The sequence below is a fragment of the Buteo buteo genome, chromosome 30 (genome assembly GCF_964188355.1).
Source record: "Buteo buteo chromosome 30, bButBut1.hap1.1, whole genome shotgun sequence".
Classification (NCBI taxonomy): domain Eukaryota; kingdom Metazoa; phylum Chordata; class Aves; order Accipitriformes; family Accipitridae; genus Buteo; species Buteo buteo.
In genome coordinates, this window is record NC_134200.1 from 765,542 (window position 1) to 787,726 (window position 22,185).

The window sequence follows — 22,185 nt, forward strand, 5'->3', positions numbered from 1 at the left end:
CTTCTATAGGACCACCCAGGGCCCCCCAAATCTCTTCCAGCACCCCAAAACCCAACCTGGCACCCCCAAGGTGACCCCAAAACCCACCAGGGTCCCCCAAAACCTTGTCCAGGACCACCCAGGGACCCAAAAAATCAACCTGGACCACCCAGGGACCCCAAAACCCAACCTGGCACCCCCAAGGTGACCCCCAAACCCACCCAGGACCCCCCAAAACCTTCTCCAGGACCACCCAGGCACCCCAAAACCTCTCCCAGCACCCCAAAACCCACCCAGCACCACCCAGGGACCCCAAATCCAGCCTGTCACCCCAAAAATGCATCAAGAGACCCCCCAAAACCTCTTCAGGCCCACCCAGGGACCCCCAAATATATTCCAGCTCCCCAAAACCCAGCCAGGACCACCCAGGCACCCCAAAATCCAACCTGGCTTCCCTAAAACCCACCCAGGACCCCCCAAAACCTTCTCCAGGACCACCCAGGCACCCCAAAACCTCTCCCAGCACCCCAAAACCCACCCAGCACCACCCAGGGACCCCAAATCCAACCTGGCACCCCAAGGTGACCCCAAAATACATCAAGGACCCCCCAAAACCTTCTATAGGACCACCCAGGGCCCCCCAAATATCTTCCAGCACCCCAAAACCCAACCTGGCACCCCCAAGGTGACCCCCAAACCCACCCAGGCCCCCCAAAACGTTGTCCAGGACCACCCAGGCACCCCAAAACCTCTCCCAGCACCCCAAAACCCACCCAGCACCACCCAGGGACCCCAAAATCCAGCCTGGCACCCCCAAAATGCATCAAGGGACCCCCCCCCAAAACCTTCTTCAGGCCCACCCAGGGACCCCCAAATATATTCCAGCACCCAAAACCCAGCCAGGACCACCCAGGGACCCCAAAACCCAACCTGGCACCCCCAAGGTGACCCCAAAATACATCAAGGGACCCCCAAAACCTTCTATAGGACCACCCGGGGCCCCCCAAATATCTTCCAGCACCCCAAAACCCAACCTGGCACCCCCAAGGTGACCCCCAAACCCACCCAGGGCCCCCCAAAAACGTTGTCCAGGACCACCCAGGGACCCCAAAAATCAGCCTGGACCACCCAGGGACCCCAAAACCCAACCTGGCACCCCCAAGGTGACCCCCAAACCCACCCAGGACCCCCCAAAACCTTCTCCAGGACCACCCAGGCACCCCAAAACCTCTCCCAGCACCCCAAAACCCACCCAGGGACCCCCCCAAAACCCCATTTCAAGCCCCCCGCAACTTTTCGGGGTCCCCCCCCCCCCCCGACACCCCCAATTTCCCGGCAGGGACCTGGCGCTGGCGGTGGCGGCGCTGGCGTACAACCCCTGGTTCCGGGCGCTCTCCTGCCGCGACCTCCGCCTGGTGCGTACCCCAAAATCTGGGGGGGGGGTGTCCCCCCTCCCCAACCACCACCCCCCCCCCAGACCCACCTGCACCCCCAAACTCCTCTTCTCTGGGGTCTCTGAGACTTTTTTTGGGGGGGGGCACCCCAAGTTTGGAGGCGCCTCCAATGGCCATTTTGGGGGGGCCCCTGCTTCTGAACCCCCATTTTGGGGGGGCCCTGGATCTTCCCACCCCCCCCAGACCCCTATTTTGGGGGTCCCCTCATTCCTCACCCTCCCAAACCCCCATTTTGGGGGTCCCCCCCTCACCCCCCCAACATTTTTGGGGGTCCCCCCCACTTTTGGGGTCCCCCCATCCCACCCCTTTTAACCCCCCATCTTCTGGGCCTCCCCCTTTGCCCACCCCCCTAATTTTGGGGGTCAACCCCTAATTTTTTTTGGGGGGGGCCCTGTCTAATTTTGGGGTTCCCCCAAATTTTGGGGTCCCCCCACCCCTTTTAAGCCCTCCCCATCCCCTTCCCCCCCCCATCTTTTGGTCCTCCCCCTTTGCCCACCCCCCTAATTTTGGGGCGTCAACCCCTAATTTTTTGGGGGTCGACCCCTAATTTTTTTTGGGGGGGGTCCCTGTCTAATTTTGGGGTGTCCCCCCCCCCCAAAAAAGGGGGGGGAGGTGGTGGAGCAGGTCCTGCACGCCGTCAGCCGCTCCCCCAGCCTGGAGGAGCTGATCCTGGACAACGCGGGGTTAAAAGCGTAAGTTGGGGGGGGGCCCCCCAAAATTTGGGGGGGGGCTGCCCTTGAAATCTGGGGGCGGGGGGGTCCTGAGCCCTAAATTTGAGCTATTCCCCCCCCAAAAGTAAGGGGGAAAAGGGATATTTTGGGGGCTCCCTTGGGGAAAGGGGAGGTTGGGGGGGTCCCCCAAAAGATGGGGTGACTTTGGGGATCCCCCCCCCCCAAAAAAAATATTATTTTTTTTTTTTTCCCAGGGATTTTGCCACCCGCTTGGCGGCGGCGCTGGGGGAGCACCCGGCCCCGCCTTTGCACAGCCTCGTCCTGGCCCACGGCCCCGTCGATGACCGAGGTGGGACCCCCCCCCCAAAACCCCCCCAAAAACCCCAAAAAACCCCCCAAACCCCCCAAACCCCCCAAAATCCCCCAACAGCCCAAAACCCCCCAACCCCCCCAACCCTCAAAACCCCCCAAACACCCCAAACCTCCAAAATCCCCCCAAACCCCTCAAAAAAAACCCAAAGCCCCAAAACCCCCGACCCCCCCAAAACCCCCACAACCCCCAAGACCCCCCAAACCCCAAAACCCCCTCAACCCCCCCCAAAAAAGCCCTGAACCCCCCAAAACCCCCAAATCCCCCAACCCCCAAAACCCCCCCAAACCCCCAAAAACCCGAAACCCCCCACAACCCCCCAAGACCCCCCAAAACCCCAAACCCCCCAACCCCCCAAAAAAAAGCCCCCAAACCCCCCAAAACCCATCGAAAAAACCCCAACCCCCCCCAAGACCCCCCAAAACCCCCCCCACACACCCTCCACAACCCCCCAATAGCCCCCCCAAACCCCAACCCCCCCAAAAAAGCCCTGAACCCCCCCAAAAAACCCAAATCCCCCCCCCCCCAAAACCCCCCAACCCCCCCAAAACCCCAAAACCCCCCACAACCCCCCAAGACCCCCCAAAACCCCCCAACCCCCAAAAAAGCCCCCAAACCCCCCAAAAAAACCCCAAACCCCCCAACCCCCCAAAAACCCCCAAACCCCCCCAAAACCCCCAAACCCCCCAAACCCCAACCCCCCCAAGACCCCCAAAACCCCCCAAACCCCAAAACCCCCCCAATCCCCCCCAATCCCCCCAAAACCCCAAAATCCCCCCCAACCCCCCAAAAAAGCCCTGAACCCCCCCAAAAAAACCCCAAATCCCCCAAAACCCCCCAAAAACCCGAAACCCCCCCACAACCCCCCAAGACCCCCCAAAACCCCAAACCCCCCCAACCCCCCAAAAAAGCCCCCAAACCCCCCAAAACCCCCCCAAAACCCCAAAATCCCCCCAACCCCCCCAACCCCCTAAAAAACCCCCAATCCCCCCCCCAAAAAACCCCAAATCCCCCCAACGCCCCCAAAATCCCCCCCGTCCCCCCTTTTTGCCCCCCCAGGGCTGGCAGCGCTGAGTCAGCAGTTTCTGCTCCTCCCGGGGGGGCTGCGGCGCCTCAGCCTCCCCCACGCCGGGATCGGGCCCCGAGGTTTGGGGGACCCCCCCGCACCCCCCCGAGCTGGGGGGGGCTTTTTGGGGGGGGGTTGTGGTATTTTGGGGGGCTGGGGGGCTTTGGGGGGGCGGGTGGGGGGTATTTTGGGGGGCTGGGGGGGCTTTTGGGGGGGTGGGGGGTATTTGGGGGGGCTAGGGGGGCTTTTTTGGGGGGCTTGTGGTACTTTGGGGGGCTGGGGGGCTTTTGGGTGGTATTTTGGGGGTCTGGGGGGCTTTTTGGGGGATTGGGGGGGCTGGGGGGTATTTTGGGGGGGGCTGGGGGGTTGTGCGATATTTGGGGGGCTGGGGGGGCTTGGGGGGGTTGTGGTATTTTGGGGGGGCTGGGGGTATTTTGGGGGGCTGGGGGGGCTGTGTGACATTTTGGGGGGCTGGGGGGCTTTTTTAGGGGGGGTGGGGGTATTTTGGGGGGCTGGGGGGGGCTTTTTGTGGGGTTGGGGGGCTGTGTGATATTTTGGGGGGTAGGGGGGTTATTGGGGGCCTGGGGGTATTTGTGATATTTTGGGGGGGGCTGGGGGGGATTTGGGGGGGGTTGGGGGCTCTGATATTTTGGGGGGCTGGGGGGTATTTTGGGGGGCTGGGGGGGCTTTCTTGGGGGGGCTGGGGGTGTGGTATTTTGGGGGGGCTGGGGAGTATTTTGGGGGCTGGGGTGGGCTTTTTGGGGGGGTTGGGGGGCTGTGTGGTATTTTTGGGGCGCTGGGGGGTGTCTGTGGGGTTTGGGGGGGTCCTGGAGGGGTTTTTTGGGGTCCCCCTCCAGCTGTGGGTGCCCCCCCCGGGTGCCCCCCCCAGGTCTATAGGGGGTCTATGGGGTGTCTATGGGGGTCGTTGGGTGTCTGTGGGGTTTGGGGGGGTCCCGGTGGGATTTTGGGGTCCCCCCCAGCTGTGGGTGCCCCCCCCAGATCGATAGGGTGCCTGGGGGGGGTCTATGGGGTGTCTATGGGGTGTCCATGGGGGTCGTTGGGTGTCTATGGGTTTTTTGGGTGTCTGTGGGGTTTGTTGGGTGTCTGTGGGTTTGGGGGGGTTCCGTGGGATTTTGGGGTCCCCCCCCCAGCTGTGGGTGCCCCCCCAGGTCTATAGGGGGTCTATGGGGGGGTCTATGGGGTGTCTATGGGATTCGTTGGGTGTCCATGGGGGTCATTGGGTGTCCCTGGGTTTTTTTGGGTGTCCGTGGGGTTTGTTGGTTGTCTGTGGGGTTTGGGGGGTCCCGGTGGGATTTTGGGGTCCCCCCCCAGCTGTGGGTGCCCCCCCCAGGGCTGTGGGCGCTGAGCCGGGCGCTGGGCTCCAACCCCGCTTTCCGCAGCCGCCTCCAGCACCTCGACCTCAGCCGCAACCCCGGGCTGCTGGGGACCCCCGACGGCGCCGTAGGGCGGGGCCGGGGGGGCTGGGGGGGGGCTATGGGGCAGGAGGGGGGGCTGGGGGGGGCTGGGGGTCAGGGGTGGTCAAGGGGGGTCACTGGGGCGCAATGGGGCTGGCTGGGGGGCAATGGGGCGGCCTGGGGGCTGTAGGGTCATTGGGGTGCTATGGGGCAGGAGAGGATCTGTGGGGCTGGAGGGGGTCTATGGGGCAGGAGGGGGTCTATGGGGGCAGGAGGGGGGGTCATTGGGGGGCTGGGGGTCATTGGGGTCCGGGGGGGTCACTGGGGCGCGATGGGGCTGGCTGGGGAGCAATGGGGTGCCCTGGGGGGCTGTAGGGTCATTGGGGTGCTATGGGGCTGGGTGGGGGTCTATGGGGCTGGAGGGGGTCTATGGGGCAGGATGGGGGGCTGGGGGGGTCACTGGGGGCTGTGGTCATTGGGGGTCCGGGGGGGTCACTGGGGTGCAATGGGGCTGGCTGGGGGGCAATGGGGTCATTGGGGTGCTATGGGGCAGGAGAGGATCTATGGGGCTGGAGGGGGTCTATGGGGCAGGATGGGGGGCTGGGGGGGTCACTGGGGGGCTGGGGGTCAGGGGGGGTCCGGGGGGGTTCACTGGAGTCCAATGGGGCTGGCTGGGGGGCTGTAGGGTCATTGGGGTGCTATGGGGCTGGGGGGGATCTGTGGGGCTAGAGAGGATCTATGGGGCAGGAGGGGGGTCTGTGGGGCAGGAGGGGGGCTGGGGGGCAGGAGGGGGGCTGGGGTGTCTATGGGGGTCACTGGGTGCCTGTGGGGCTGGACGGGGGTCTATGGGGCAGTAAGGGTGCTATGGGGCAGGCTCTGTGGGGCGCAGTGGGGTCAGGCTCTGCCTCCCCCCCCCCCCCCCAGGGTCTCTACTCCTTCTTGGCCCAACCCAACGCCCTCCTGCACCTCGACCTGGCCTCCACCGACTGCGCCGTCGACGTGGTGAGTGGGCCCGGGGGGAGGCGTGGGGAGGAGATGTGGGGCTGCGGACCCGCCGTGGGGCAGCCGTGGGGCTGACCGTGCCCCCCCCCCCCCGTCCCCCCCCCAGCTCTTCGGGGCGCTGCTCCACGGCTGCTGCCCGCGACTCAACTACCTCAACGTGGCCAGGAACACCTTCTCCCACCGGTGAGCTCCTGCCCCACAAGTTGGGGGGCTCCAGCCCCACGGCCGGAGGGTGCCCGTGGGGTGGGGTGGGGGAGGGGCCGGTCTTGGGGGGGGGTCGAGGACCCCGTTGGGCCGTCATGGACCCCGTTGGGTGGTCAAAGACCCCGTTGGGTGGTCAAGGACCCCGTTGGGTGGTCAAAGACCCCGTTGGGTGGTCAAAGACCCCGTTGGGTGGTCCAGAACCCCGTTGGATGATTGAGCGCTCCGTTGACTGTTGGAGCACCCCATTGGCCAATCGGAAGGTCTGTTGGGTGATCCGGACCGTCATTGGGCGGTTGAGCAGCTCGTTGAGCGTCAGAGCACCCCATTGGGTAGTGGAGCGCCCCGTTGGTTGGTCAAGGACCCCGTTGGTTGGTCAAGAACCCTGTTGGGTGGTCAAAGACCCCATGGGATGATTGAGCGCTCCGTTGACTGTTGGAGCACCCCATTGGCCAGTCGGGAGGTCTGTTGGGTGATCTGGACCGTCATTGGGTGGCTGAGCAGCCCGTTGAGCGTCGGAGCACCCCATTGGGTAGCGGAGCACCCAGTTGGGCTGTTGAGAACCCGTTGGGTGGTCAAGGACCCCATTGGTTGGTCAAGGACCCCGTTGGGTGGTCAAGAACTCTGTTGGGCATTCGAGGCCCGCCCCCTCGCCCCGTTGGGTTTCGGACCGTCCTGTTGGCTGCAGGGTGGGTGTGGCTGATGTAGCCCCACCCCCCCCAGGAAGGCCCGGGAGACCCCGCCCACCCTACGGCAGTTCTTCTGCAGCGCCTTCGCCCTGGCCCACGTCAGCCTGGCCGGGGTGCGGGTGCCCCCCGAGGCCCTCAGGTGAGTCCCACCCCCTTGGGGCGGGGCCCCACACCTTATAAGGAGAAATAGGCGTGGCTTGGTGGGAAGACCCCGCCCATTCTCGCCCATAACCCCACCCTCCCCAGGTCTCTCTTCCAGGGCTTGGCCGCCAACACCCACCTGAGCGACCTCCACTTGGACCTGAGTGGCTGTGAGGTGGGGCGGGGAGGGGCGGGGTCTCACAGGGGGAGGGGCTTCTCCCAGGAAGGGGGGCTCCGCCCACCGCCTCGCCCTGCGGCCATCTTTCCAGCTCCGCTCGCCGGGGGCCCGGGTGCTGCGGGAGCTGCTGGGGGGCGTCAGCGCCGTGGGCAGCCTGGACCTCTCCGACAACGGTGAGGTGGGCTCCTCCCCCTGCATGGGGGTTGCGGGCGGGGCCTGGGACCCCACCCACCACCTGACCCCTTCCATTGGTCCCTGTCTTGCCCCCGCCTTCAGGTTTCGACGCCGATTTGCTGACGCTGGTGCCGGTGCTGGGGAAGAACAAGGCTCTGAAGCACCTTTGGCTGGGCAAGAACTTCAACGTCAAGGCCCGGTGGGTTGGGTTGAGTCCATGGAGGTCCACCAAAATGCCGGTGGCCAAAGTTGTGTCCATGGAGGCCCACCTAGACCATAATGGCCATGGTTGAGTCCATGGAGGTCCACCAAGGCCCCAGTGGCCAAGGTTGTGTCCATGGAAGTCCACTAAGATGCCAGTCGCCAAGGTTGAGTCCATGGAGGCCCACCGAGATGCCGGTGGCCGAGGTTGTGTCCATGGAGGCCCACCAAGACCCCAGTGGCCGAGGTTGAGTCCATGGAGGTCCAACAAGACCATAATGGCCAAGGTTGTGTCCATGGAGGCCCACCAAAATGCCGGTGGCCAAAGTTGTGTCCATGGAGGCCCACCTAGACCATAATGGCCAAGGTTGAGTCCATGGAGGTCCAACAAGATGCCAATGGCCAAGGTTGTGTCCATGGAGACCCACCGAGATGCCGGTGGCCAAGATTGTGTCCACGGAGGTCCACCAAGACCCCAATGGCCATGGTTGAGTCCATGGAGGTCCACCAAGGCCCCAGTGGCCAAGGTTGTGTCCATGGAAGTCCACTAAGATGCCAGTGGCCAAGGTTGAGTCCATGGAGGCCCACCAAGATGCCGGTGGTCGAGGTTGTGTCCATGGAGGCCCACCAAGACCATAATGGCCAAGGTTGTGTCCATGGAGGCCCACCAAGATGCTGGTGGCCAAAGTTGTGTCCGTGGAGGCCCACCTAGACCATAATGGCCAAAGTTGTGGCCATGGAGGTCCACCAAGAGCCCAAATGGCCAAGATTGTGTCCATGGAAGTCCACTAACATGCCAATGGCCAAGGTTGAGTCCATGGAGGTCCAACAAGATGCTGGTAGCCAAGGTTGCATCCATGGAAGCCCACCTAGCCCCCCCGGGCAGGTCCCAGAATGAGGGGGCCCCCTTTCCCCCCCCCCCCCCCAGGACGCTGGAGGAGATCCTCCAGAAGCTGGTCCAGATGATCCAGGAGGAGGACTGCGTGAGTGGCCCCCGGGGACGGCGGGATGTCCCCTCCACGGGGTCCCCCGGGTCCCGTGGCACCTCGTGTCCCACCCCCCCGCCCCTTCCCACAAGTCCCTGCAGTCGCTGTCGGTGGCCGACTCTCGCCTGAAAGCCCGGACCAGCATCTTGGTGAACGCGTTGGGCAGCAACGCCTGCCTGGCCAAGGTGGACCTCAGCGGGAACCTGATGGAGGACGTGGGCGCCAAGATGTTGGCCAAGGCTCTGCAGATCAACAGCACCCTCCGGTGGGTGGGGGGGGGGGACCTCGGTGGGGTGTGTCCCCCCCCCTCCCCGCCCTCACCCACCGTCCCCACGGCAGGAGCCTCACCTGGGACAGGAACAACACGACGGCGGTGGGGTTCCAGGACGTCGCCCGTGCCATGCAGAGGTGGGTGGGGTGGGAGGAGATGGCGGGGCGGGGGGGCTTCTGGCGTGGCCGAAGCCACCGGGTGGGTGGGATGGATCTAGACCGGCCAACCGGATCTAGACCAGGTGATCCCCGTCTAGACCGGGCAACCAGATCTAGAGCAGGCGACCGCTGGATCTAGACCGGCACCCAGATGGAGGCGTGCCAACTGGATCTCCAGAGAGGTCAACTGGGTCTTGGACCTCCCTGACGGTTCTAGACCGCGCAACTGGATGGAGACGTGGCCGCCTGGTCTAGATAGGTCAATTGGATGGAGGTGGGACGACCAGCTCTGGGTCAGCTGACGTGGTTCAGGCTGGTCAACTTGTTCCTGACCTGCCGACTGGTTCTGGATGGGTCGACCAGTTCTAGGTGGGCCACCTGGGGGTTTGGGGACCCACCAGTTGGTTCTAGACCGGGCAACCACCCATAGACCAGTCACTCCATTTAAGAAAAGTTCATGGGCTCCTGACCGGTCAACTGGTTCTAGACCGGGCAACCACCACTAGACCAGTCAACCCATTTAAGAAAAGTTCATGGGCTCCTGACCAGTCAACTGGCTCTAGACCGGGCAACCACCACTAGACCAACCAACCCGTTCTACTCAGGTCAATGTGTTCACAACTGCTCAACTGGTTCTAGACCAGCCAACCCCGTCTAGACCAGTCAAACCATTTAAGAAAAGTTCATGGGCTCCTGACCGGTCAACTACTTCTAGACTGGGCAACCACTGCTAGACCAGTCAATCCATTTAAGAAAAGTTCGTGGGCTTCTGACCGGTCAACTGGTTCTAGACTGGGCAACCACCCATAGACCAGTCACTCCATTTAAGAGAAGTTCATGGGTTCCCAACTGGTCAACTGGTTCTAGACCAGGCAACCCCCTCTAGACCAGTCAACCCATTCCAGACATCTCAGTGGGTTCCCACCTGGTCAACCAGTTCCCAACCGCTCAACCCCCTCCCGGTGGGGCGACGACCTCGAGCGGGGACCGCGGGGGACCCCCCCTGACCCCCCCGTCCCCTCCCCACAGCAACTACACCTTGACCTTCATGGCCCTGCCCCTCAGCGACCTCACGGCCGCCTACCGCAGCGCCCCAGAGAGGACCGACGCCGTTTGGCAGAAGGTGGGCTGGGGGCGGGGGGGGGGGGGGACCGGTGTCTGTTTTTGGGGGTGGCGGGGGGGGTGGTGAGGGTCTCGGCCACCTCCTCGTCCCTTTGTCGTCCCCCCCCCGACCTCCCGGCAGATCCAATGGTGTCTCCTACGCAACGGGCGCGGCCCCAAGGTGCCGGCGGATCAGGCGATGCGGCTGCACCGGGGCATCGTCACCAGCACGGCCGAGCAAGTAATCCTGCCCCGGGGCTGGGGGGGCAGTTGGGGGGCTGGGGGGGCAGTTAGGGGGCTGAGGAGGGAAGTTGGGGGGGGGCGATGGGAAGGGGGATGCTTGGGGGGTGGCTGGAAGGATGCCGGGGGGATGCCAGGGGGATGTGGGGGCAGATTCTGGTGGGATGCCAGTGGGATGCCGGTGGGATGGTGGTGGGATGCCGGGGCAGATTCCCAGCGGGATGCTGGTGGGATGCCGGGGGGATGCCGGGGGGATGCTGGGGGGATACTGGTGGGATGCTGGTGGGATACCAGTGGGATGTTTGGTGGGATGCCGGTGGGGTGCTGGTGGGATGCAGTGGGATGCCAGTGGGATACTGGTGGGATGCCGGGGCAGATTCCCAGCGGGATGCTGGTGGGATGCTGGTGGGATACTGGCAAGATGCCGGTGGGATGCTGGTGGGATGCTGTGGGGATGCTGGTGGGATGCTGGTGGGATACTGGTGGGATGCCGGCGCAGATCTTGGTGGGATGCTGGTGGGATGCTGGTGGGATACTGGGGCAGATCCTGGTGGGATACTTGCTGGGATGCTTGGTGGGATGCTGGTGGGATACTGGCAAGGTGCCGGTGGGATGCTGGTGGGATGCTGGTGGGATGCCGGGGGATGCCGGGGCAGATTCCCAGCAGGATGCTGGTGGGATGCTGGTGGGATGCTTGGTGGGATACTGGTGGGATACTGGTGGGATGCCATGGGGATGCCAGTGGGATGCTGGTGGGAGGCTGGTGGGATGCCAGCGGGATGTCGGGAGGATGCCGGGGCAGATCCCAGCGGGATGCTGGTGGGATGTCGGGAGAATGCCGGGGCAGATCCCGGCGGGACGCCGCGGGGACGCGGTGACGGCGGTGACGCAGATGCTGTGCCGGCTGAGCGGGCGGGTGCAGGCGACGGCGCGGGGGCTGCGGGGGCACCCGGGGGCTCAGCGGGACCTGGCCGAAGCTCGGGAGCTGCTGCGGGAGGCCAGGAACGCCCGATCGGTGAGGGCGACCCCCCCGCTCCGGCACCCCAAAAACCCCCCGAAGCCCCACCCTGACCCCCACCCGTCCCGGTGACGCCGTTGTATGTGTCCCCCCCCCCAAAAAAGCTGTTCCCCAGCCTGGCGGCCCTGGGGCGGGTGGTGGCCGGGGACGGACCCGTCCGTCACCTCCTGGAGTCGGTGGCCGGGGACGTGGCCAAGGCGGTGGACAAGGAGCTGCAGGTGAAGGGGTGGGGGGCGACTGGGAGGGACTGGGGGGGGACTGGGGAGCCCCAACTGGGAGACTGGGGAGCTCAAACTGGGAGAAGAGAGCCTAAACTGGGAGACTGGGAGCCCAAACTGGGAGATTGGGATGTCAAACTGGGAGAAGAGACCCTACTGGGAGCCCAAACTGGGAGAAGAGACCCTAAACTGGGAGACTAGGAGCCCAAACTGGGAGAAAAGACCCTGAACTGAGAGACTGGGAGCCCAAACTGAGGGACTGGGAGACCACACTGGGAGAAATCCTAAACTGGGAGACTGGGAACGCAAACTGGGAGACTGGGAGCCCAAACTGGGAGAAGACACCCTAAACTGGGAGACTGGGGAGCCCAAACTGGGAGTCTGGGAGCCCAAACTGGGAGACTGGGAGCCCAAACGGGAGAAGAGAGCCTAAATTGGGAGACTGGGAGCCCAAACTGGGAGACTGAGAGCCCAAACTGGGAGAAGACACCCTGAACTGGGAGATTGGGAGCCCAAACTGGGAGAAGAGACCCTAAACTGGGAGCACAAACTGGGAGAAGAGACCCTAACCTGGGAGATTGGGAGCCCAAACTGGGAGAAGAGACCCTGAACTGGGAGATTGGGAGCCCAAACTGGGAGCCTGGGAGCCCAAACTGGGAGACTAGGAGCCCAAATTGGGAGAAGAGACCCTGAACTGGGAGTCTGGGAGCCCAAACTGGGAGAAGAGACCCTGAACTGGGAGACTGGGAGCCCAAACTGAGGGACTGGGAGACCACACTGGGAGAAATCCTAAACTGGGAGACTGGGAACACAAACTGGGAGACTGGGAGCCCAAACTGGGAGAAGAGACCCTGAACTGGGAGATTGGGAGCCCAAACTGGGAGACTGGGAGCCCAAACTGGGAGAAGACACCCTAAACTGGGAGCACAAACTGGGAGAAGAGACCCTAACCTGGGAGATTGGGAGCCCAAACTGGCAGACTGGGAGCCCAAACTGGGAGAAGAGACCCTGAACTGGGAGACTGGGAGCCCAAACTGGGAGAAGAGAGCCTGAACTGGGAGATTGCGAGCCCAAACTGGGAGACTGGGAGCCCAAACTGGGAGGCTGGGATGTCAAAATGGGAGAGGGACCCCTCAAGCTGGGAGAAAGTCCCCCCAAACTGGGATAAAGACCCCCCAAACTGGGAGAAGGACCCCTCAAACTGGGAGAAAGACCCCCAAACTGGGAGAAAGACCACTGAAACAAAGATCGCTGAAACTGGGAGAATTCCCCCAAACTGGGAGAACCCCCCCCCAAACTGGCAGAAAGCCCCCTGAAACTGGGAGAAGCCCCCCCCAAATGGGCGAAAGACCCCTAAAACTAGGAGAAGTCCCCCCAAACTGGCAGAAAGCACCCCCAAACTGTGAGAAACACCCCTGAAACTGGGAGATCGCCCCCCAAACTGGGAGAAGCCCCCCCTAAACAGGGAGAAAGCCCCCTGAAAGTGGGAGAAGCCCCCCCCAAACTGGGCGAAAGACCTCTGAAACTGGGATAAGACCCCCTGAAACTGGGAGAAATTCCCCTGAAACTGGGTGAAAGCCCCCCCAAACTGGGAGAAATTCCCCTGAAACTGGGTGAAAGCCCCCCCAAACTGGGAGAAATTCCCCTGAAACTGGGCAAAATCCCCCTGAAACTGGGAGAAAGCCCCCTGAAACTGGCAGAAAGCACCCCCAAACTGGGAGAAATCCCCCTGAAACTGGGAGAAGACCCCCCAAACTGGGAGAAGACCCCTGAAACTGGGAGAAATCCCCCTGAAACTGGGAGAAACCCCCCTGAAACTGGGAGAAAGCCCCCCCAAACTGGGAGAAATCCCCCTGAAACTGGGAGAAAGCCCCCCCAAACTGGGAGAAATCCCCCTGAAACTGGGAGAAGACCCCCCAAACTGGGTGAAAGCCCCCTGAAACTGGGAGAAGCCCCCTGAAACTGGGAGAAAGCCCCCCCAAACTGGGAGAAACCCCCCTGAAACTGGGAGAAATCCCCCTGAAACTGGGAGAAAGCCCCCCCAAACTGGGAGAAGCCCCCTGAAACTGGGAGAAAGCCCCCCCAAACTGGCAGAACCCCCCCTGAAACTGGGAGAACCTAACGGGAGCGGTGCAGGCGGTGCTGGAGGCGCTGGCCGGGCGGGCGGCCCGGCTCTGCCCGCGGGCGCTGGGGGCGGCCGAGGGGCGCTGGGGGGGGCGCGGGGTGCGGGCAGCGGCCGCCCGGCGCCTCCGTCCCCCCCCCGGGCTGGCCCGAGGGGCGCTGCTGGAGCAGGCGGGGCAGCGCATCCGCCACCAGCTGGGGTGAGCGGGGCACTGGGGGGACTGGGGGGACTGGGAGGGACTGGGGGGTGCTGGGAGGGCGCTGGGAGGGACTGCGGGGGTGCTGGGGGGCACTGGGGGGCGCTGGGAGGGCGCTGGGGTGGTGCTGGGGGGCACTGGGAGGAACTGGGAGGGCACTGGGAGGGACTGGGGGGGTGCTGGGGAGCACTGGGGGGCACTGGGAGGGCACTGGCAGGGCACTGGGAGGGTGCTGGGTGGCACTGGGAGGGACTGGGGGGCGCTGGGGGGCACTGGGAGGGCGCTGGGGTGGTGCTGGGGGGCACTGGGAGGAACTGGGAGGGACTGGGGGGTGCTGGGAGGGCGCTGGGAGGGACTGCGGGGGTGCTGGGGGGCACTGGGGGGCGCTGGGAGGAACTGGGAGGGACTGGAAGGGCACTGGAGGCACTGGGAGGGTGCTGGGAGGGCGCTGGGGTGGTGCTGGGGGGCACTGGGGGGCACTAGGGAGCACTGGGAGGAACTGGGAGGGCACTGGGGGGCGCTGGGGGACACTGGGGGGGACTGGGAGGGCACTGGCAGGGCACTGGGAGGGTGCTGGGGGGGTGCTGGGGAGCACTGAGGGGCACTGGGGGCACTGGGGGCACTGGGGGGCGCTGGGAGGGCGCTGGGGTGGTACTGGGGGGCACTGGGAGGAACTGGGAGGGACTGGGAGGGACTGGGAGGGACTGGGGGGCACTGGGGGGGTGCTGGGGAGCACTGGGGGGCACTGGGAGGGCACTGGCAGGGCACTGGGAGGGCACTGGGAGGGACTGGGGGGCACTGGGGGGCACTGGGAGGGACTGGGGGGCACTGGGGGGCACTGGGAGGGCACTGGGAGGGTGCTAGGGGGCACTGGAAGGAACTGGGAGGGACTGGGGGGTGCTGGGAGGGCGCTGGGGGGCACTGGGGGGCACTGGAAGGGCGCTGCGGGGTCCTGTGGGGCACTGGGAGGGACTGGGAGGACATTGGGGGCCACTGGGGGGCACTGGGAGGGGAACGGGGGGAACTGGGAGGGCCTGGGGAGCACTGGGGCAGACTGGGAGGCACTGGGGGGCGGTGGGACGGAGCGGGAGAGGGGGTGCTGGGAGAGGCCCAGCCCGTACTGGCCCGTACTGGTCCATACTGGTCCATACTGGTCCCTACTGGTCCGTACTGGTCCATACTGGTCCCTACTGGTCCGTACTGGTCCCTACTGGTCCGTACTGGTCCATACTGGTCCATACTGGTCCATACTGGCCCGTACTGGTCCGTACTGGGTGCACTGGTGGGGCAGGGAGGTGACGCTGGCGGCGGTGACGTTCCTGACCGACGCCGTGGTGGAGGAGCTGCTGCGGGAGCTGCGCCGCGTCCACCGCGCCCTGGTCAGCACCCCGAAACCCTGGGGGGGACCCCAAAACCCACCCGGGACCCCCAAAGCCCTGGTGGGACCCCAAAATCCCCCGGTGGGACCCCAAAACCCACCCAGGAACCTCAGAACCTGCTGGTGGGACCCCAAAACCCACCAGTGGGACCCCAAAACCCACCCAGGAACCTCAAAACCTGTTGGTGGGACCCCAAAACCCACCAGTGGGACCCCAAAACCCACCCAGGAACCTCAGAACCTGCTGGTGGGACCCCAAAACCCAGCCAGGACCCCCAAAACCCTGGTGGGACCCCAAAACCCTGGTGGAACCCCAATATCCCCCGGTGGGACCCCAAAACCCACCCAGGAACCTCAAAACCTGTCAGTGGGACCCCAAAACCCACCAGTGGGACCCCAAAACCCACCCAGGAACCTCAAAACCTGTTGGTGGGACCCCAAAACCCACCAGTGGGACCCCAAAACCCACCCAGGAACCTCAGAACCTGCTGGTGGGACCCCAAAACCCAGCCAGGACCCCCAAAACCCTGGTGGGACCCCAAAACCCTGGTGGAACCCCAATATCCCCCGGTGGGACCCCAAAACCCACCCAGGAACCTCAAAACCTGCTGGTGGGACCCCAAAACCCACTCAGGATCCCCAAAACCCTGTGGGCACCCCAAAATCCCCCGGTGGGACCCCAAAACCCACCCAGGACCCCCAAAACCCTGGGTGGCACCCCAAAATCCCCCGGTGGGACCCCAAAACCCACCCAGGAACCTCAAAACCCTGGTGGGACCCCAAAACCCTGTGGGGACCCCAAAATCCCCCAGTGGGACCCCAAAACCCACCCAGGATCCCCAAAACCCCTTGTGGGACCCCAAAATCCCCCGGTGGGACCCCAAAACTCACCCAGGAACCTCAAAACCTGTCGGTGGGACCCCAAAACCCAGCCAGGACCCCCAAAACCCTGTGGGCACCCCAAAATCCCCTGGTGGGACCCCAAAACCCACCCAGTATCCCCAAAACCCTGTGGGGATCCCAAAATCCCCTGGTGGGACCCCAGAATCCCCCGGTGGGACCCCAAAACCCTTCCAGGACCCCCAAACCTCCCCCAGTGGGACCCCCAAACCCACCCAGGACCCCCCAAAGCCCTGGGTGGGACCCCAAAATCCCCCCGTGGGACCCCAAAACTCACCCAGGACCCCCCCAAATCCATGGTGGGACCCCAAAACCCACCCAGGACACCCCCCCCTTGGTGGGACCCCCAAATCCCCCCCGGACCCCCAAATCCCCTGTGGGGACCCCAAAATCCCCAGGTGGGACCTCAACCCCCCCCCAGGACCCCCCAAAGCCCCTGGTGGGACCCCAAAAACCCCTGGTGACCCGCCCAAACCCCCCAGGACCCCCCCAAATCCATGGGTGGGACCCCAAAATCCCCGGTGGGACCCCAAAACCCTTCCAGGACCCCCAAACCTTCCCCAGTGGGACCCCCAAACCCACCCAGAACCCCCCAAAACCCTGCGTGGGACCCCAAAATCCCCCCATGGGACCCCAAAACTCACCCAGGCCCCCCCCAAATCCATGGTGGGACCCCAAAATCCCCCCGTGGGACCCCAAAACTCACCCAGGACCCCCAAAACTCTTGGTGGGACCCCAAAACCCACCCAGGACACCCCCCCGTTGGTGGGACCCCCAAATCCCCCCCGGACCCCCAAATCCCCTGGTGGGACCCCAAAATCCCCAGGTGGGACCTCAACCCCCCCCCCCAGGACCCCCCAAAGCCCCTGGTGGGACCCCAAAACCCACTCAGGACCCCCCAAACTCCTTGGTGGTACCTCAAAACCCCCCCCCGGACCCCCAAAGCCCCTCGTGGGACCCCAAAATCCCCTGGTGACCCCCCCCAAACCCCCCAGGGCCCCCCCAAATCTCCTGACGGGCCCCCCCCGTCCCCCCCAGGCCCAGCACCTGGGTGGGAGCCCGGAGGAGTCGGGGGGTCCCCCCCCCCCACCGCGGGGAGACCCCCTCACCAGCACTGACGAGGAGCTGGGCACCGCCGTCGTAAGGGGGGCACCCCAAAACGGGGGGGGACACCCCAAAATGGGAGGGACACCCCAAAACGGGGGGGGACCCCAAAACTGGGGGGGGGACCCCAAAATGGGGGGAGGACATCAAAATGGGGGGGACCCCCCAAAACAGGGGGAGGACCCCAAAATGGGGGGAGGACCCCCAACATGGGGGGGACCCCAAAATAGAGGGAGGACCCCAACGTGGGGGGGAACCCCCAAAACAGGGGGGACCCCAAAATGGGGGGAGATCCCAAAACGGGGGGGGAGGACCCCAACATGAGGGGGACCCCAAAATAGAGGGAGGACCCCAAAATGGGGGGGGACCCCCAAAACGGGGGGGACCCCAAAACTGGGGGAGGACACCAAAATGGGGGGAGGACCCCAAAAGGGGGGGGACCCCAGAGCAGGGGGGACACCCCAAAACAGGGGGAGGACCCCAAAACCGGGGGGGACCCCAAAACAGGGGGAGGACCCCAAAATGGGGGGGATGCCCCAAAACAGGTGGGGATGCCAAAACAGGGGGAGGACCCCACAACAGGGGGGACCCCAAAACAAGGGGGGGGACACCAAAATGGGGGGGGACACCCCAAAACAGGGGGAGGACCCCAAAATGGGGGGGGACCCCAAAGGGGTTTTGGGGGGTTATTGATGGGCTGGGGGGGCCCATAAGGGAACTTGGGGGGGGTCTCCTGTGGATTTGGGGGGGGAACCGGGGGGTTTGGGGTCCCCTAGAGATTTGGGGGGATCAGGGGGATTATGGGGGGGTCAGGGGGATTTTGGGGGGGTCCCTGGGTATTTTGGGGGTCAGCCAGTGGGGGGTGTTTTGGGGTGTCCCCCTCCCCAGGACACGCTGGCCCGGCCGAAGCGCTGCCGCCGGATCCGGCCCACCTCCGCCTTCATGGGTGAGACCCCGCCCCCTGACCCGCCGTGACCCCGCTGTGACCCCACTGTGACCTTTGACCCCCCGGGGTGACCCCTCCAGGTCATGCCGAGGGCCCCCCCCCTGCCGGGACTCCCCCGTCCCCCCCCAGCAGCCCCGAGGGGGCCCTGCCCCACTGCACCCGCGCTCGGCCACGCCCCCCGCACCGCCCACCGGTGAGTAGACACGCCCCTTGAGTCCTTAGCCCCGCCCCCTGAGTCCTTAGCCCCACCCCTGAGTCTGTAGCCCCGCCCTCTTAGCCCCGCCCCAGGTCCTACCATCCCAACCCTATAGTGCTGGCCCATCAAGGATGCCCCGCCCGCCACCTTCTGGCCCCGCCCACCACCTTCTGGCTCCACCCACCACCCTCAGGCTCCGCCCATCACCTTCTGGTCCAGCCCCCAGCCCCATAGCCCCGCCCACAAGCCTGCGGCCCCGCCCCCAGGCCCATAACCCCACCCACTTGTCCATATCCCCTCCCACTGGGTGGTGGCTGCTCCCGCCTGGCCCCGCCCCCATGCACCTAACCCCGCCTACCCCCTGATGGCCCCGCCCCCCATGCCATAGGGTTCCCCCCTTGCCTACAGCCTTGTGGCCACGCCCCCAGGCCCATAGCCCCGCCCCCGGCTTTTGGCCCCGCCCCCCACCTGCCTTTTACGTGGCCCTGCCCACAGACCCCCTCGCCCCTCCCACTCCCTCACAGCCCCACCCCCAGCTCCCTTAGCTCCACCCCCTCCGGCTCCTCCCTCTCCCCCGCCCGGGGAGGGGGCGTGGCCTGTCTTAAAGCCCCAGCGCTCCCCCTGTCCCGCAGTCCCGGCCGCCGGGGGGGGCGCAGGCGGAGGCGGGGGGGGGCCCCCCCTTGGACGAGGGGCTGGAGGAGTTCTTCACCCGCAGGGTGCTGCCCCGGTGAGGGGGGGATTGGGGGGTCTGGGGGGGAAATTGGGGGTCCTGGGGGGGGAATTGGGGGTGTTGGGGGGGAATTGGGGGTCCGGGGGGGGAATTGGGGGTCTTGGGGGGGGATTGGGGGGTCTTGGGAGGGGCATTGGGGGTCTTGTGGAGGGGAATTGGGGGTCTTGGGGGAGGAATTGGGGGTGTTGGGGGGGAATTGGGGGTCCTGGGGGGCAATTGGGGACCTTGGGGGGGGACAATTGAGTGTCCTGGGGGGGGAATTAAAGCCGTGGGGGGCAAGTGGGGGTCTTGGTGGGGGAATTGGGGGTCCTGGGGGAGGAATTGGGGGTCTTGGGGGGGGAATTGGGGGTCCGGGGGAGAAGAATTGGGGGTCTTGGAGGGGGGGGATTGGGGGTCTGGGGGGACAATTGGGGGTCTTGGGGGCAAATGGGGGTCTTGGGGGGGGGAATTGGGGGTCCTGGGGGGCAATTGAGGGTCCTGGAGGGGGAATTGGGGGTCTTGTGGGGGGAATTGGGGGTCTTGGGGGGGGAATTGGGGGCCCTGGGGGGCAATTGAGGGTCCTGGAGGGGGAATTGGGGGCTTGGGGGGAGAATTGGGGGTCCTGGGGGGGGAATTAGGGGTCTTGGGGGGGATTGGGGGTCCTGGGGGGGATTGGGGGTCCTGGGGGGCAATTGGGGCTCCTGGAGGGCAATTGGGGACCTTGAGGGGGGGCAATTGAGTGTCCTGGGGGGGGAATTAAAGCCGTGGGGGCAAGTGGGGGTCTTGGTGGGGGGAATTGGGGGTCCGGGGGGGAAGAATTGGGGGTCTTGGGGGGGGAATTGGGGGTCCGGGGGGGGAAGGAATTGGGGGTCTTGGGGGGGGATTGGGGGTCTGGGGGACAATTGGGGGTCTTGGGGGGCAATTGGGGGTCTTGGGGGGGGAATTGGGGGTCCTGGAGGGCAATTGAGGGTCCTGGAGGGGGAATTGGGGGTCTTGTGGGGGGGAATTGGGGGTCTTGGGGGGCAATTGAGGGTCCTGGAGGGGAATTGGGGGTGTTGGGGGGAGAATTGGGGGTGTTGGGGGGGAATTGGGGGTCTTGTGGGGGGAATGGGGGTCCTGGGGGGGAAATAAAGTAGTGGGGGGCAAATGGGGGTCTCCGGGGGGGGCAATTGGGAGTCCTGGGGGGGGAACTGGGGGTCCGGTGGGGGGGGAATTGGGGGGTCTTGGGAGGGGCATTGGGGCTCTTGTGGAGGGGAATTGGGGGTCTTGGGGGAGGAATTGGGGGTGTTGGGGGGGAATTGGGGGCCCTGGGGGGGCAACTGGGAGTCCTGGGAGGCAATTGGGGGTCTTGGGGGCAGAATTGGGGGTCCCGGGGGGGCAATTGGGGCTCCTGGAGGGCAATTGGGGACCTTGGGGGGGGCAATTGAGTGTCCGGGGGGGGAATTAAAGCCGTGGGGGGCAAATGGGGGTCTTGGGGGGGGAATTGGGGGTCCTGGGGGAGGAATTGGGGTCCTGGGGGGGAATTAAAGTCGTGGGGGGCAAATGGGGGTCTTGGGGGGGCAATTGGAGGGCTTGGGGGGGGAAATTGGGGCTCCTGGGGGCATTTGGGGGTCTCAGAGGGGGAATTAAAGTCGTGGGGGGCAAATGGGGGTCTTGGGGGGGGAAATTGGGGCTCCTGGGGGGCCAGTCAGGGGTCTGGGGGGGGAATTAAAGTCCTGGGGGGCAACTGGGGGCTCGGGGGGCAACTGGGGGGGGGCAATTAGGGGCTGGGGGGTGTAACTGGGGTGTTGGGGGTCACCCCCCCCAGGCCGCCCCCCCCCCCCGTGCCCCCCCTGCCCCCTCAGCGTCACCGGGGGCCCCCCCCGCAACCGGCAGGACCCGCAGCCCCCCGGGGAGCCGGACCCCAGCCAGCACCCCGCCAGCACCCAGGTATGGGGGGGGGCAACTGGGACCTACTGGGAGGGGAACTGGGAGGCTGCTGGGGGGCAACGGGGGGAGGGGGATTCAAGAGGGGAGGGCTTGGCCCCCCCGCCCATTTCACCCAGGGGGCGTGGCTAAAGAGGGAGGGGCGTGGCTTGGCACGGTGGGGGTGTGGCTTGGTGCGGCCACCCCTCTTGTAACCCCTCCCACCCCAGGAGCAGGGCTGGAGCCCAGGCTCTGAGGAGGCGGGTGAGTCCCCCTTCCCCCCCCCCCCCCCCCAAAAAAATACCGTGGGGCCGTGACCCCCCCCACGGGGGTGGGGGGTTCCCCTGAGCCCCCCCCCAGCCCCACCGACCCCAAAAACCCCTTTTTCCCCCCAAAACCACCCCCTAAAACTGCCCCCCCCCCCCCCCGCAGCTCCCCCAAGCACCGACAGCCCCAGGGTGGTGGAGGGGGCGGGGCTTCCCTCTCCGCAGGCCCCGCCCCCGCAGGTGAGTGGGCGGGGCGAGGTGGCGGGCACTGCCCCGCCCACCCCGTAGAGGGGAAGGCGTGATGGGGCGGGGCTAGGTGCAAAAGCCCCACCCCCCTCATGTCACGTGGCATCTCCAGGCCCTGCCCACTTCGGGGGCGTGGCCAGCAGAACAGCAAAGCCCCGACGGTGAGGAAGGGGGTGGGGCCACCCTGGAGGCTCCGCCCACTGCTCCTACAGGTGGGGCTCCTCCCTCGGGGCATGCTGGGATAGTGGGGGGGGGGGAAGCGGATGGCATTATGGGATGCTGGAGGACTTTGCGGAGTCCTCCAAGGCATCGTGGGATGCTGGAGGGGTTTGGGGGGGGGGGGGGTTCCCCCAGGGCATTGTGGGATGTTGGAGGGATTCCCCCCCCCCCCCCGTACAGGGAGGTCGAATGGGAGCCGCCGGCCGGTCCCCCCCAAACCCAAACGGACGCGGCGCGCCCAGTCCTGCGACAAGATGGAGGCCGAGGGGGGAGAAGGAGGAGGTGAGGCGGCCGCGGCGCTGAGGGGGGGGCTCGTTACAACACCCCCCCCCCGCTCAACACCCCCCCTCTCCCCGCAGGCACCTGACGGACGCCCCCACTTTGGGGGGGGGGGGGGCGGGCATACACCCCCCCGCCATCCCCTGTTCGCTCCAGGCCAATAAAGACTTAAACAACGGAGATCTC

The 22,185-nt window shown here is 65.5% G+C and overlaps 1 protein-coding gene across 1 annotated transcript; it reads left to right on the forward strand.

Moving 5' to 3' along the window:
• Positions 1-797: 797 nt before the first annotated feature.
• CARMIL3 (capping protein regulator and myosin 1 linker 3) lies at positions 798-22,180 on the forward strand. Its single transcript, XM_075018483.1, has 30 exons — positions 798-1,027; positions 1,319-1,394; positions 2,037-2,125; positions 2,359-2,453; positions 3,534-3,620; positions 4,892-5,001; positions 5,880-5,957; positions 6,064-6,140; positions 6,882-6,986; positions 7,094-7,163; positions 7,258-7,339; positions 7,443-7,539; positions 8,470-8,524; positions 8,620-8,792; positions 8,867-8,935; positions 9,986-10,079; positions 10,200-10,298; positions 11,190-11,312; positions 11,420-11,533; positions 13,670-13,854; positions 15,143-15,230; positions 17,168-17,269; positions 18,122-18,179; positions 18,260-18,372; positions 19,008-19,102; positions 20,892-21,013; positions 21,422-21,495; positions 21,614-21,713; positions 21,901-22,002; positions 22,080-22,180. Exons 1-30 carry the CDS (start codon positions 798-800, stop codon positions 22,085-22,087), a joined length of 2,970 nt encoding a protein of 989 aa, XP_074874584.1. The 3' UTR covers positions 22,088-22,180.
• Positions 22,181-22,185: the final 5 nt, after the last annotated feature.

Coding starts and splice junctions, on each gene's coding strand:
- CARMIL3 (XM_075018483.1), top strand. CDS start 798: ATGCATCAAGGGACCCCCCCCCAAAACCTTCTTCAGGCCCACCCAGGG. Junction 3,621..4,891: donor CGCCGGGATCGGGCCCCGAG/GTTTGGGGGACC, acceptor TGCCCCCCCCAG/GGCTGTGGGCGCTGAGCCGG. Junction 10,299..11,189: donor TCACCAGCACGGCCGAGCAA/GTAATCCTGCCC, acceptor GCGGTGACGCAG/ATGCTGTGCCGGCTGAGCGG.